Consider the following 13,325-nt stretch of genomic DNA (forward strand, 5'->3'; position numbering starts at 1 on the left):
ATTCCATAGGTTGCCTTTTAGTTTTGTTGATTGTTTTCTTCGCTGTGCAGAAGCTTTTTATTTTAATGTAGTCCCAATAGTTTATTTTTGCTTCTGTTGCTCTTGCCTCAGAAGACAGATCTTGAAAAATAGTGCTCCCGCCAATGTCAGAGAAATTACTGCCTGTCCTCCCTTCTAGGATTCTTATGGTTTCAGGTCTCGCATGTAGGTCTTTTATCCATTTTGAGCCTATTTTTCTGTGTGGTAAAAGAAAGTGGTCCAGTTTTATTTTTTTGCCTGTAGCTGTCCAGTTTTCCCAGCACCATTTGTTGAAGAAACTGTCTTTTTCTCAATGTATATTCTTTCCTCCTTTGTCAAAAATTAATTGACCAAGAAAAAATTAATTGACCATTTAATTGTGGATTTATTTCTGGATTTTCTATTCTGTTCTATTGATCTGTGTGTTTTTGTGCCAGTACCATACTGTTTTGATGACTACTACTTTGTAATATAACTTGAAGTCTGGAATTGTGATACCTCCAGTTTTTTCTCTTTTTTTGAAGATCGCTTTGCTATTCAGGGTCTTCTGCGGTTCCATACAAATTTTAGGATTGTTTGTTCTAGTTCTGTGAAAAATGCTGTTGGTATTTTGTTGGGGATTGCATTACATCTGTGGATTGCTTTGGGTAGTATGGCCATTTTAATAATACTTTTTTTTTTCAATCCATGAGCATGGAATGCCTTTCCATTTCTTTGGTCCTCTTTAGTTTCTTTCATCAGTGTTTTATAGTTCTCAGAGTACAGGTCTTTCACTTCTTTGGTTAGGTTTATTCCTAGGCCTTTTATTATTTTGGGTACAATTCTAAGTGGAATTATTTTTGTAAACATATGCTTATGCTACTGAAACATGGGCAAATGTTTTCTTTTTTAACTTTCGCTGGTAGAAGGTGAGTTAAGGTCTTGCTTTGGATAGTGTGAAGTACCAGAAACAAGAGAATATGACCAAGTGCTGCTGTTCACAATATATATCTCCCTACAAAAGTATACATCTTAATCAATATGCTGAGTCCTGCCCTCCCCCAAAAAGAGAAAGAAGGTGATTTGCCTTGAGTGAACATAAATAAATAAAAAATCCCTCACGTCTGGCAAATCTGAAAAGACACCCCATGGAACTAAAGGTCTGCTGGAAAATTATTGTCTGTTAGGTTGGAACAAGGCAGAAGGCTTGAGCAGGGCTTCATGTAGAGCCTGCTGCTGCAAACAGACACCAAGCCTGGGAGCGGCTGTCCTGAGAGAGCCTTTGACTAGCATGTGTTCTTTCAGTGCCCACTCCAGGCAGCATCTGGTGATGCAGGAAGTGAGGCTGGTTTTAGTCAGTGGGGAAGTATTATCAGAAAGAAAAGAGCAAGGCCCTGGGCAGATGAGACTTTCTTCAGGAGGGAACTGAGATGTCTTTCCTGGGACTCTTGAGAGTGAGCTTTGAGGAAAAGGCAGCCACGATCAGCTTACTTTCATTTAAAACTTCACTTTTGAGCCAAGTGGAGAAAGTCAGAGTAAATCACAGGGTTATTGAATGATCAGAGGTGAAAGAATTTTTTTTTTTTTTTTTTTTTAGTGTTTTCATTTACTTGAGAGACAGAGCATGAGCAGGGGAGGGGCAGAGAGAGAGGGAGACACAAAAGCTGAAGCAGGCTTCAGGCTCTGAGCTGTCAGCACAGAGCCTGATGCGGGGCTTGAACCACGAACTCTGTGATCATGACCTGAGCCGAAGTCGGATGCTTAACCGACTGAGTCACCCAGGCGCCCCAGAGGTGAAAGAATCTTAAAGATGATCTAGTTCAGCTTCTTACAAGAAGCAGGGAAATGATTTATCTACCGTCATACAGCCAAGGCCAAAGCCATAATCCAGGTGTCCTAGTGTGTCTATTCCAATGCTGCTTCTACAAGACCACTCCCCTACTCCCATACTTTTGTTTTATTTTGTTTTAACATGAGCTCTATGTCCAATGTGCGACTTGAACTCAGACCCCAAGATCAAGAGTCACATGCTCTACCGACTGAGCCAGTCAAGCACCCCCCATATTATATTTTGAGGTGCTAAGGAATGCAAGGCTTTTTATGCTAGCATATTAGAAATCAAGATAAAGGAAGCTCACAGTGGAGATATACTTAGTCTCTCCCATATGTTCTCTGTTTCCCTTGCTGCTTTAAAAAAATAAATAAATAAACATTTAAGAGTCCATTCCTCTGTTAGCCACACAAGATGGAACATCTGTAGAACCTATCTGTTTTGGGCAAGCTGACTAGCTGATGCACTAGAATGGAAACTCCCATAGAAGTTTCTCTTAGAAGGAAACAGATGGTTCTCCAGGGACTAGTTCGAAACACAATATTGAACATTTACTACAGAAAAGAGAACATTATTTTTAAATAATATTTCTAAAAAGTTTCTATGAAACTTTTTGACCCTTAGTCTTATTTATTAGAATCTAGTATTAGATTCTAATACTCTCAAAATTCCTGGAGGTTTGTTCCACATTGGATGTATGCCTGTCTTGCTTGCTTCAGCTTAATTTGGGAAAGCAGCAGAGGATAATTTTCCATTCTTCAGACAACAGCTCACTTCTACACATCATCTCCTACTCCTACTTTCTCCTATCAATTTGTAGACATGAATAATTTCCAAGATGTTAGTTTGGCCACCATGCATACTCATTGATTTATATAACTTCTGACACCAGTATATTTACAGTCCCCAAATCCAGAAGCACTCTTATTTTTGTCCCTGAAAGATGTTTCTGTGAGTAGATACCTGTTTCTAATCTGACATCCATCTGTTATCTCTGGTTGGGTGCTCACAAGCTATCAATAAACATGTTAAGAGAAACACCTGGTTAGAATTAACCATCTGCCATTTTTGCTTCCGTGCTGGAGAATCAAGCTATTTACTGCAATGGGGTTTGATAAAGGAGGGTGGGGTGATTAAAGAAATTCAATCATAATGAATATCAGATCCATCCAAAAATAGTTTGAAATCTACCAGAATAGGGGCACCTGGCTGGTTCAGTTAATAGAGCATGTGACTCTTGATATTGGCATCATGAGTTCTAACCCCGTGTTGGGCAGAGAGCCTACTTAAAAAAAGAGAAAGAGAGAAAGAAATCTACCAGAATAAGTCCTAGCAGTTACGAATACAGCTTATATAAGTGCAAAGTATATGGAGGTAAAATTCTATCATCTCTTTTCTGATTCTAAAACAGAAAGTTACACAAGAAGGCTTGCTTGAGTGAAGTTCCTATGTTCATGTATCCTCTTTCTAACCAATCCTTGCTCTAGGTACAGTCTTCCAGGATTGGCAGCCGTGTGTTTTCAGATGAAGGGTATTTCATGCTTTGAGGCCTTAGTGTGTGAAGAGCAGAATGATGAGGAGGTAGCGTTTCATAAGGAAAGCGTCACCTAAACTGACCAACTGTGACTTCCAGGTTTCTGTGGGAATGAAAGCCTTGTAGGTGTTGACACAATGGGGGGTCTGCCTTATTACAGGAAGCTGGAGACAACAACCAGTTCTGCTGGAGGAACCTCTTTTCCTGCATCAACCTTCTGAGGCTGCTCAATAAACTGACCAAATGGAAGCATTCCAGAACCATGGTGAGTGGGGCTTCAGATCATGGAGGTGCCTATCTGACTGAATTTTTTAAATTGTAAATATTTATGGACTTCCTGCTTTGTGAACTCTATAGATAGGCACTAAATGCCACATAAGGTGAACACCTCCTAATTCTGGGCACTTATTCTATATGAGATAATTATTCACCAGTCTATTTCTTTATAAGGAGCTGAATATGGACCCTCCCCCAGAGCAGCTCTGGTTCGAAAGTTAGCATTGTTATTTGGATTATAATCACACATCCCAAATGATGCAAGTCTTAAGATTAGTCATTGCAGCATGAATTATGAAAGATTGGAAATGACCTAAAGCTTATTAATACAGGACCAACTGGTTAAATAATGTTGGTACATCCTTATAATAAAATATTATATAACCATTAAAAAGAATGAGGCAGGAAAAAAGAACGAGGCAATTCTATACTGATGTGTAATAATTTTCAAGATATATTGTTAAATAAAAAGCAAGGTATGGAACAATATGACAGGTTATGTAGCTAGCTGTTGTTTTTGTTAATAAAAATAATATATGTGCACAAAGAATTATGTATCCAGAAGATTCTTGAGAAATTGTAACAGTAGAAATGGGACGTGTGGCTGACAGAATTATTTTGCTCTTTATATCATGTACTTTGAATATTAGAAACTTTGAATTGTGACATATAAATGGAGTGATTCCTCTATATTCTTAAAGACTAAATGTAAAGAAAACCTGGACCATAGATTCCCAAAAGCTCCCTGGAGTATTGAGGCCAGCAGGCTTGGCTTAATTTGTGAGTTGGGGCGCCTGGGTGGCTCAGATGGTTAAATGTCTGACTTCGGCTCAGGGCATGATCTCGCAGTTCATGGGTTTGAGCCCCACATCAAGGTCTGTGCTGACAGCTCAGAGCCTGGAGCCTGCTTCAGATTCTGTGTCTCCCTCTCTGCTCTTTCCCCACTCATGCTCTGTCTCTCTCTCTCCATCCCAAAAATAAACATTAAAAAAAAAGGATTGTCTGTGAGTTGGAGTTCCAAGAAACTTTAGATCCTTATCTGCCTCTCTTCACTCCCACCCTTCTTTAAATTGGTAGATGCTGGTGGTATTCAAATCAGCTCCAATCTTAAAGCGGGCCCTCAAGGTCAAACAGGCCATGCTGCAACTTTATGTTCTGAAGCTGCTAAAAATACAGACCAAGTACTTGGGGCGCCAGTGGAGAAAAAGCAACATGAAAACCATGTCAGCCATCTACCAGAAAGTACGCCACCGCATGAATGATGACTGGGCTTATGGGAATGGTGAGTATTCTTAGAGCTTTTGACCTCCAGGAGTTGCCCAGAGTTTAAACAAAACTAAACAAATGTGTATCTGTACTCTTTTGGTATGAATTGTTACATATTTTGGATGAGAAAATATGTGATTATAGTCAGGGGCTGATATAACAAACTTTAAGGTACTGCCCCAAATAGCATGTACCCTGGTCCCATATTAACTATAAAAATCCATATTATAGGGGTGTCTGGCTGGGTCAGTCAGTGGAGCATGCAACTAGTGATCTTGGGGTTATGAGTTCAAGCCCCATGTTGGGGGTAGAGTTTACTTTAAAAAATTCCATTTTATGAAACAAGTAAATTAAGAGATAATTACCCCTTTTTAAAACATTCCTTTAAATGACAGGTTTCTCCAAAAGATTTCTAAAATTAAAATAACCTTTTGTTATTAAAAAGCAGTTAGAGTGACACCTGGCTGGCTTAGTCGGGAGAGCATGCAACTCTTGATTTCAGAGTTGTGGGTGTGAGCCCTATGTTGGATGTCGAGAGTACTTAAATAAATAAACTTTTTTTTAAAAAGCAGTTTGACCACACTGAGATACCACCTCACGCCGGTCAGAGTGGCTAAATGAACAAATCAGGAGACTATAGATGCTGGAGAGGATGTGGAGAAATGGGAACCCTCTTGCACTGTTGGTGGGAATACAAACTGGTGCAGCCGCTCTGGAAAACAGTGTGGAGGTTCCTCAAAAAATTAAAAATAGAGCTACCCTATGACCCAGTAATAGCACTGCTAGGAATTTGCCCAAGGGATACAGGAGTGCTGATGCATAGGGGCACTTGTACCCCAATGTTTATAGCAGTACTTTCAACAATAGCCAAATTATGGAAAGAGCCTAAATGCCCATCAACTGACGAATGGATAAAGACGATGTGGTTTATATATACAATGGAATACTACTTGGCAATGAGAAAGAATGAAATCTGGCCATTTGTAACAACGTGGATGGAACTGGAGAGTGTTATGCTAAGTGAAATAAGTCAGGCAGAGAAAGACAGATACCATATGTTTTCACTCATGTGGATCCTGAGAAACTCAACAGAAGACCAGGGGGTAGGGGAAGGGGGTTAGAAAAGTTACAGAGAGGGAAGGAGGCAAAACATAAGAGACTGTTAAATACTGAGATCAAACTGAGGGTTGATGGGGAGTGGGGGAGAGGGGAAAGTGGGTGATGGGCATTGAGGGCACCTGTTGGGATGAGCACTGGGTGTTGTATGGAAACCAATTTGACAATAAATTACATACATACGTACATACATACATACATACATGAATAACAAAAAGCAGTTTGAAAGTACAAGTCAGAAAACTTTACTATATCACAATATTTATGCCCTATTTGTACCACCCAAAGATTGACACTGTTAACATCTTATTAGATATTCTTCCAGGTCTTTTTTTTTTTTACGTACACACACACACACACGCACACACACACACACACACACACACACACACACACACACACACACATTTTACTCAAGTGAAAGCAATTTATACATGCTGTTTTATCATCTTTTTTCAGTTAACATTATCTACATCTTTCCATATCAGTATATTTTCATTTTATCCAATAAGTCCAATTTCAGAATTCTTCCTTTGCCCCAAAATATTATTTAAAGTTATTTTTTCCAAGTTATAATTCAACCCAGGGCCACAAATTCCATCTGGTTGTTCTATCTTTTTATTTGTTAAATTTAGCCGTGTTTTGTTTTCGGGTTTTTTTTCCCATAATGCTGACTAATTGAAGAACTAGGCCAGTTGTCCTGCAGAATATCCACCTTCTGGATTTATTTCTTGCTTCTTTGTGTCATCATTTACCTTATCTATCTGTCTCTGGTATCATCTGTAAACTGAAAGTTAGGTCTGAAGTTTCAATGGATTCAGTTTAAAGCTTTTAAGCCATAATATATTCTAGGTAACATTGGGAACTGCATATGCTCTCATGTTAGGAGACAGTATAACATCTGGTTTACTATCAAGATATGATAGATTGACTAGAGTTTGGAAGAATTTATTTTGGAGAGCTTTTTCATTCTTTTGACACGCTGTAGTGGGATTTGACCATTATTTGCCTAATTGTATTTAAGAGTTTTTGGTAAGATGACTGTGACTTATATTTGCTGAGATTTGTAATCTGTCTGAATTTTAGAGAATGCTGCAGTAAGAACCCAGAGAACTAAGGGAAATATATGATTAGTGGATAACAAGCCAGGATACAACTTCTATGAGACATAAAACACAATTAACTATTTAAATTTTTGTAGATTTTTAAAACACGAAAATATTTTATCCTGCAAATGACATGTCTGTTGTTGCTGCCATCACGAGCCCAAACCCAATCTGTACTTCCTTTAAAGATAAACCATTAAGGGATGCCTGGCTGGCTCAGTCAGTAGAGTGTACAACTCTTGATCTTGAGGTTGTGTAAGTTCAAGCCCTACATTGGGTTTAGAGATTACTTAAAAAATAAAATCTTAAAAAAAAAGAAAAAAGATAAGCCATTGAATGTGGGACATAAGAGATCTGAAAAAGATGTATCTCTAGCCCTGAAATAAGTGTCTGAGTGGGATAAATAGAGATAGCAGATTATCTGTTTTCTATTTTTATCTTCATGGAAGCTTTCACCTCATAGTTTTAACAGAAGCTGGCACATACATTTATCATATGCTGGCAGAGGTCGCAGGGAATCAGTAAAGTCTTCAATAATTGGTCCATTCTGATTCTCCTTGTTGTACCCCTTTCCTGCCTCTTTCCATTCCTTGAGAGCTGGTGATTCCGTTCAAATGGGAAACTCTCATCCCCCTAGGAAAGCTCCGTAAAAGGAACTGAATTGCTATTTTGGAAAATATAATACATATAACTGATAAGAAAGTAAAATAATGAAAAGGAAGTACAGTTAAAAAAAAAAAAAAGTTCACCTCCCTCAGGGGCCTTATTTCCTTCTCCGTGGTAATCACTGTTACCAGTTTCTAGACTCTCCTTCCAAAGATAGTCTCTGCATGTACAAGAGTATCTTTTATTTTATTTTATTTTATTTTTTAATGTTTATTTTATTTTTGAGAGAAAGAGACAGAGCATGAGTGGAGGAGGAGCAGAGAGAGAGAGGAAGACACAGAATCCTAACCAGGCTCCAGGCTCTGAGCTGCCAGCGCAGGGCTCGAACCCACAAACTGCGAGATCATGACCTGAGCCGAAGTTGGACGCTTAACCGACTGAACCACCCAGGCGCCCCCAAGAGTATTTTTTAAACCAAAGTGGCAGAATGTTATATACTTACTTTGTACAATGCCTGCCCCCCATAAAAAGGAAATTCTGAGCAGTTTCATTGTTCTTATTCCATAGACCATGTTCTGTGATAAGAGAAGCAGTGTCCTGAGTTGTATACATGTTTTTCTTCCTCTCTTCCCAACACAGACATCGATGCCAGGCCATGGGACTTCCAAGCAGAAGAATGCACTTTGAGGGCCAACATCGAGGCTTTTAACAGCCGCCGGTATGACAAACCCCAGGACTCTGAATTTTCACCTGTGGATAACTGCTTGCAGAGTGTGCTGGGGCAGAGGTTGGATCTGCCTGAGGATTTCCACTATTCATATGAGCTCTGGCTGGAGAGAGAGGTGTTTTCACAGCCCATCTGTTGGGAGGAGCTGCTCCAGAATCACTGACTGAGCTCTTAAAAAGCATATGATAGATGGGGGTTGGCTCCAATAAATGGTGCTCTGCCTACCCTGCCCATTTGGCCTTTGTTTCCAGCCCTGGGAATGTTTGTCTAGGGGAGAGCTGGCCTAGCCCAAGGACATCCAGTGTAGTGCAGGGCCATTCTAGGGGCTTTGGGCCTGGAGATAGTGCATGGGTAGGATCCTGAGTCACAACAAATTGGTCAACCTGCCCTGGGGTGAGTTGGGTGCCCAGGTAGCCTTGAAAATCTGCTGGATCAGTCCTGGACAGGCTCTTTTGTGGGACCGCTCCCTGCTTTAGTGTTGCCTAGAACCAGCCTAGCCTTTGCTGGCCCCAAGAATGAGAATAAGTTTATTATGGTATTTAACTCATGATATTCATCATAGGTAATGGGAGGTGCAAGTCATGAAATAGGGAGAACATTTCCTTCTTGCTCACGCTGGATTCCAAGGACTTATGAGAGGTTTGGCAAAACCAACTTTGAAATTAAGTCTGTATTTTAAATTTAAAATTTTGACACCTCTTTCTAAAATTATTATCTCAAAGATTATTTTAGAGCACCTGCACCTTCTTTGTGGAGGATGATGATTTATTATTACCTAAGTACTGCATGTTATAGTAAGGTATATTGTGTAAAGTGTTTTTTCTCTACTCCCAAAGAGATCTATGTTGAATCAGGAAATTATCTTTTTGTGTATTCCTGTATAGTGCATGGAGTGCTCTGCCACAGCCAGTATGAAATAGGCCTCCTCTAAGGATGTATCATGTTTTTCTGAAACTACTTCAGTCTTCAAATGATGGAGTACACTGTAGAAAATTATCCTTTTCATCCAATTCACTTTTTAAATGACAAGTAACTACAGGAGGTTTTATTTATTGAGATGGCATGTCCATTTGTGCTCGTGATCGATTTATTTTTTAATTGAATAGAATAGCAAGAGCATCACAGCTTACCATTTTTCATCTCCTATGTTGACTAATGATTTTTTCCCCTTTTTACTGCTCGTGGTTCCAAAGTGTCATGTGGAGATTTAGCAATACTGTTTCTATCTAAAAGTATTGCACATTTCTTGGAAAATATAGGGGTTGATGTACCAACCTCTTTAAACTTCTTTTACAGCAAAATCACATACTTCTCAACAGAAACAAGGTTTTTAGAAAAGCTTCTGATTCAATCAGGATCATTTTATTTCTCTTCTGTCCCCACAGTTATGTTATCTATATTTTCACGCTTTTTTATTTTAAATGCCCTCCCTACTGATATGGACACTACTGAATCTTTTTTATGATAGCACCAGGCCACTTAAATTGCACCGGAGGTCTAGTAAAAATATGATTATTTACTCTGTCAACCACAGTCTCATTTGGAAGTCATGATACAGTTACCAATGATATCCAAAGGAACTAAACCAGAATTCTAACCAAAACTTGGATTTCGCCTCTTTGTGCTGTAGGGTAGCAGCTTTCTGTTTTTATGGAAAGGTCATGAAGAATGTTTAAGTAATGGATGACACTTCTTAAAACAATTTGTAAAGTTTACCTAAATAGGACAGCTGTCCTTACTGCAATCAAAATAATTTACTGAGCATTTCATATATGAACCTTATTAATCTATTTTAGTGTGGTTCAACTGAAAAGACAATTTTCAAGGAAAGAGCAGTCATCAATCTATTTCTCTTAAAGCCATATAGTATTTAAATTGTGTCAAGAACAAATAAGTTGCCCTTTTAAAAATATGCACATGAATGCTTTCTGAGGCATATAAGTATGCTAAGCTTTAACATTTCCTACTTTTCTTTACAAATCTTCTCTAAGGGAAGATTAATTCTCAGTGCAGATGGAGAAACTGAGACACCAAGAAAAGTGATTAGTTTCCAATCACAACATTTTTTTCGCTGACTTGCTGGGATAGCATTCAGGGTATTGATAGCCAGCCCCATATGTTAAACTGATTTGAATCTTCTAATCTGAGAACCCTTGTGTGTGGTTAGGAATAAATTCAGATTAACTAGCCTCTAATGGTGATTACTGTTACTACTTAGAAGAACATTATTTGAGTGATTTATAGAGGATTTTTATTTGTGAGTATTTCAGTAAAGTTGTGTTAATTGTTGTTAACATTGTTTATCTACTAAAGCACTTTAATAAAAAGAAATTGAACTGGAGTTAAAAATTCGTCTTTAATTCTTCAAGACAAAAGAACCTTAAATGGATATAAGAAAGGAATAATACATAAAGAGGATGAACATATAAAATCTTGTGTAGTATTCCCTGGGGGTAGACTAATACAAACAACTGCAAAATCTCAGTGACTTATGACAGACCCTTATTTCTTGTTCCTGGGTCTAGGGATCAGCTGCAGCTCTGCTTGACTCTTCTCATCCTGGCAGGAAGCTGGCATGGAATAGCTCCTACCTGGGAGTACTATTCTCATGCTAAAGGGCAGGAGGAAGCACCAAACCATACTATGCAAGGACCTGGAGGGTGCCTAAAGCTTGTGCTTGGATGTGGCATAAGTCAAGTTGCTCACATTCCACTGACAAAAAACAATTCACATGGACAAGCCTAACATTGGGCCAGAGAAGTATATTCTACCTACAAGAAGGCAGTTGCAACCAGACATATGGGTAGATAGTCACAGCGGCTTCTCAGTGAGCTCTTGAGATCGGTGGTAGGGCTTTCTTAGAGATTCTTGAGAATTTCAACAGCGTTCCAGTGAGCATTTGAAACCACCCATTTCAGTGCTTTATGCTGATATTTTCAATTGTGACTTTCTTGACCTTTTGTGTCCGTAGTTCCCCCCGTCCTTCCACCTACCAATAATCTTTGTTATATAAAGACAGTTCTCTAAATGAGTGTTTTGATGGTTTCTGTTTCTCCCACATGTAGTTGTGGTGAGTTTAAATTCTTTCCTTGAGGCCTTAAGATGACCCACATTTACGATAAAACTAGCTGAGACTAAAAATGCAGCTATGGTTCTGGAACAAAAATGACACTGGTTCATACAACAGTCAGACTCATGACCTTGATCTCATCAATACTATTAATTTTTTAAAATTTATTTTGAGAGAGAGAGAGAGCGCGTGCACAAGCGCACAAGTCGGGGAGGGGCAGAGAGAGTCTGGCTCTACACTGTCAGTGTGGAACGCAGTGCATGGCTTGAACCCATGAACCATGAGATCATGACCTGAGCTGAACCAAGAGTTGAACGCTTAACAGCTGGCCCACTCAGGTGCCCCTCAATGCTATTATTGATGAGATAAGTAACCACCTTAACATTCAGGCCAGGTCAAGTATGAATTTTGCAGCACTTTGGCACTCTGAGAAGCTAGGTGCTAAGTGTGTTTAGGGTGATTTGCAGAGGCAAAGAAAGTCCTGTCACTGTTCCAGAAACACTGGGCATGGCCAATTAACATCTGCTCTACCTATAATTCCAAGCCAAACTTTTCTCTAATGGTATGATAAAATGTTTTGTGTAATAAAAATGTTTTACAAAATATGGAATTTATAAACAACTTTTGTGAAAATTCCAGTAGGTTTTAGAGCAGCTACTACTATTCTTACATGTATTTAATACTAATACATATTTTATAATGCATATTTTATATGATGCTTTTTAACATGAGAGACCTCAAAAATACATTTTAGAGTAAAAATGTCTACAGCATGATTTTATTATCTGTACATAAAGGAAATTTTTTGTCTGCCTTTGGGCCTCTTGTTTTCCCATTTTCTGTCAACCAAAAAAAAAAAAAAAAAAAAAGAATATAGTAATAGTGAAGAAAATTAACTCCCTAATCTCACCACTCAACGATGAGCTATTTATATGGTGGCAGTATGCAAATACTTTTGGAAATGTTGGCTTGGGTAAGTCCTAATTGGTGATTTTGGGAAAACATAGGAGTTACCTTATTTTACTTTTTTTTTTCCAACTAATGAGTTTTCAGTAGGCTTGTATTCCTTCAGAAGTCCTGGTGTGGAATGTTGATAGAAGGTAAGTCCTGAGTACCTTATACCTCCAGACACTTTTCCAAGTGAATGCATTTTCTAAATGTTTGACTATTCTAATGTTATCCTTAAAATGTTAAGCCTCAATATTTGGAAAATTTTCTATGGAAATGTATTCTTTTTTTTTAATGTTTATTTATTTTTGAGATAGAGACAGTGAGAGCAGAGGAGGGGCAGAGAGAGAGGGAAACACAGGATTCGAAGCAGGCTCCATGCTCTGAACTGTCAGCACAGAGCCCGTTGCGGGGCTCGAACTCATGCACCATGAGATAACCTGAGCTGAAGTCAGATGCTTAACTGATTGAGCCACCCAAGCACCCCTGGAAATGTATTCTTAAGTTGAAAGGGATCAGAGATCATCTAGGACAATGTCCATCCAATGCAAGAATTTTGATTGGTATCGCCTATGCATTTCACGTTTATCTAGTCTCAGTATTTTAACAAACAGGAATCTCACTATGTCATGGTTTCAGTAGTAATAACTGAAATGTCTACAACAGAATTAACTACCTCAATACAATCAACTTATGGTATTACATGAGCCAGAAGAAACATGAATACATCTGTGGAATCCAAACTAACACTAGCTATTAATTGTACTTTTCTTCTCCAGTGTATTAGTTTCCTAGGGCTGCTGTAACAAGTTTCCAGGGCGTGAAACACGAAATTGATTCTCTGACAG

General features: G+C 38.7%; 1 protein-coding gene across 3 annotated transcripts in view; it reads left to right on the top strand.

Moving 5' to 3' along the window:
* Positions 1–10,800, top strand: part of STRIP2 (striatin interacting protein 2) — a 48,120-nt gene extending 37,320 nt beyond the window's left edge. For all 3 annotated transcript variants that reach the window (XM_045495609.1, XM_045495607.1, XM_045495608.1), the window contains 3 exons: positions 3,523–3,627; positions 4,716–4,920; positions 8,372–10,800. In XM_045495609.1, the coding sequence (XP_045351565.1) occupies positions 3,523–3,627; positions 4,716–4,920; positions 8,372–8,622 (561 nt within the window). In that variant the 3' untranslated portion in view covers positions 8,623–10,800. The remainder of the gene's footprint in view (positions 1–3,522; positions 3,628–4,715; positions 4,921–8,371) is intronic.
* Positions 10,801–13,325: the final 2,525 nt, after the last annotated feature.

The sequence above is a fragment of the Leopardus geoffroyi genome, chromosome A2 (assembly GCF_018350155.1).
Source record: "Leopardus geoffroyi isolate Oge1 chromosome A2, O.geoffroyi_Oge1_pat1.0, whole genome shotgun sequence".
Taxonomy (NCBI): Eukaryota; Metazoa; Chordata; class Mammalia; order Carnivora; family Felidae; genus Leopardus; species Leopardus geoffroyi.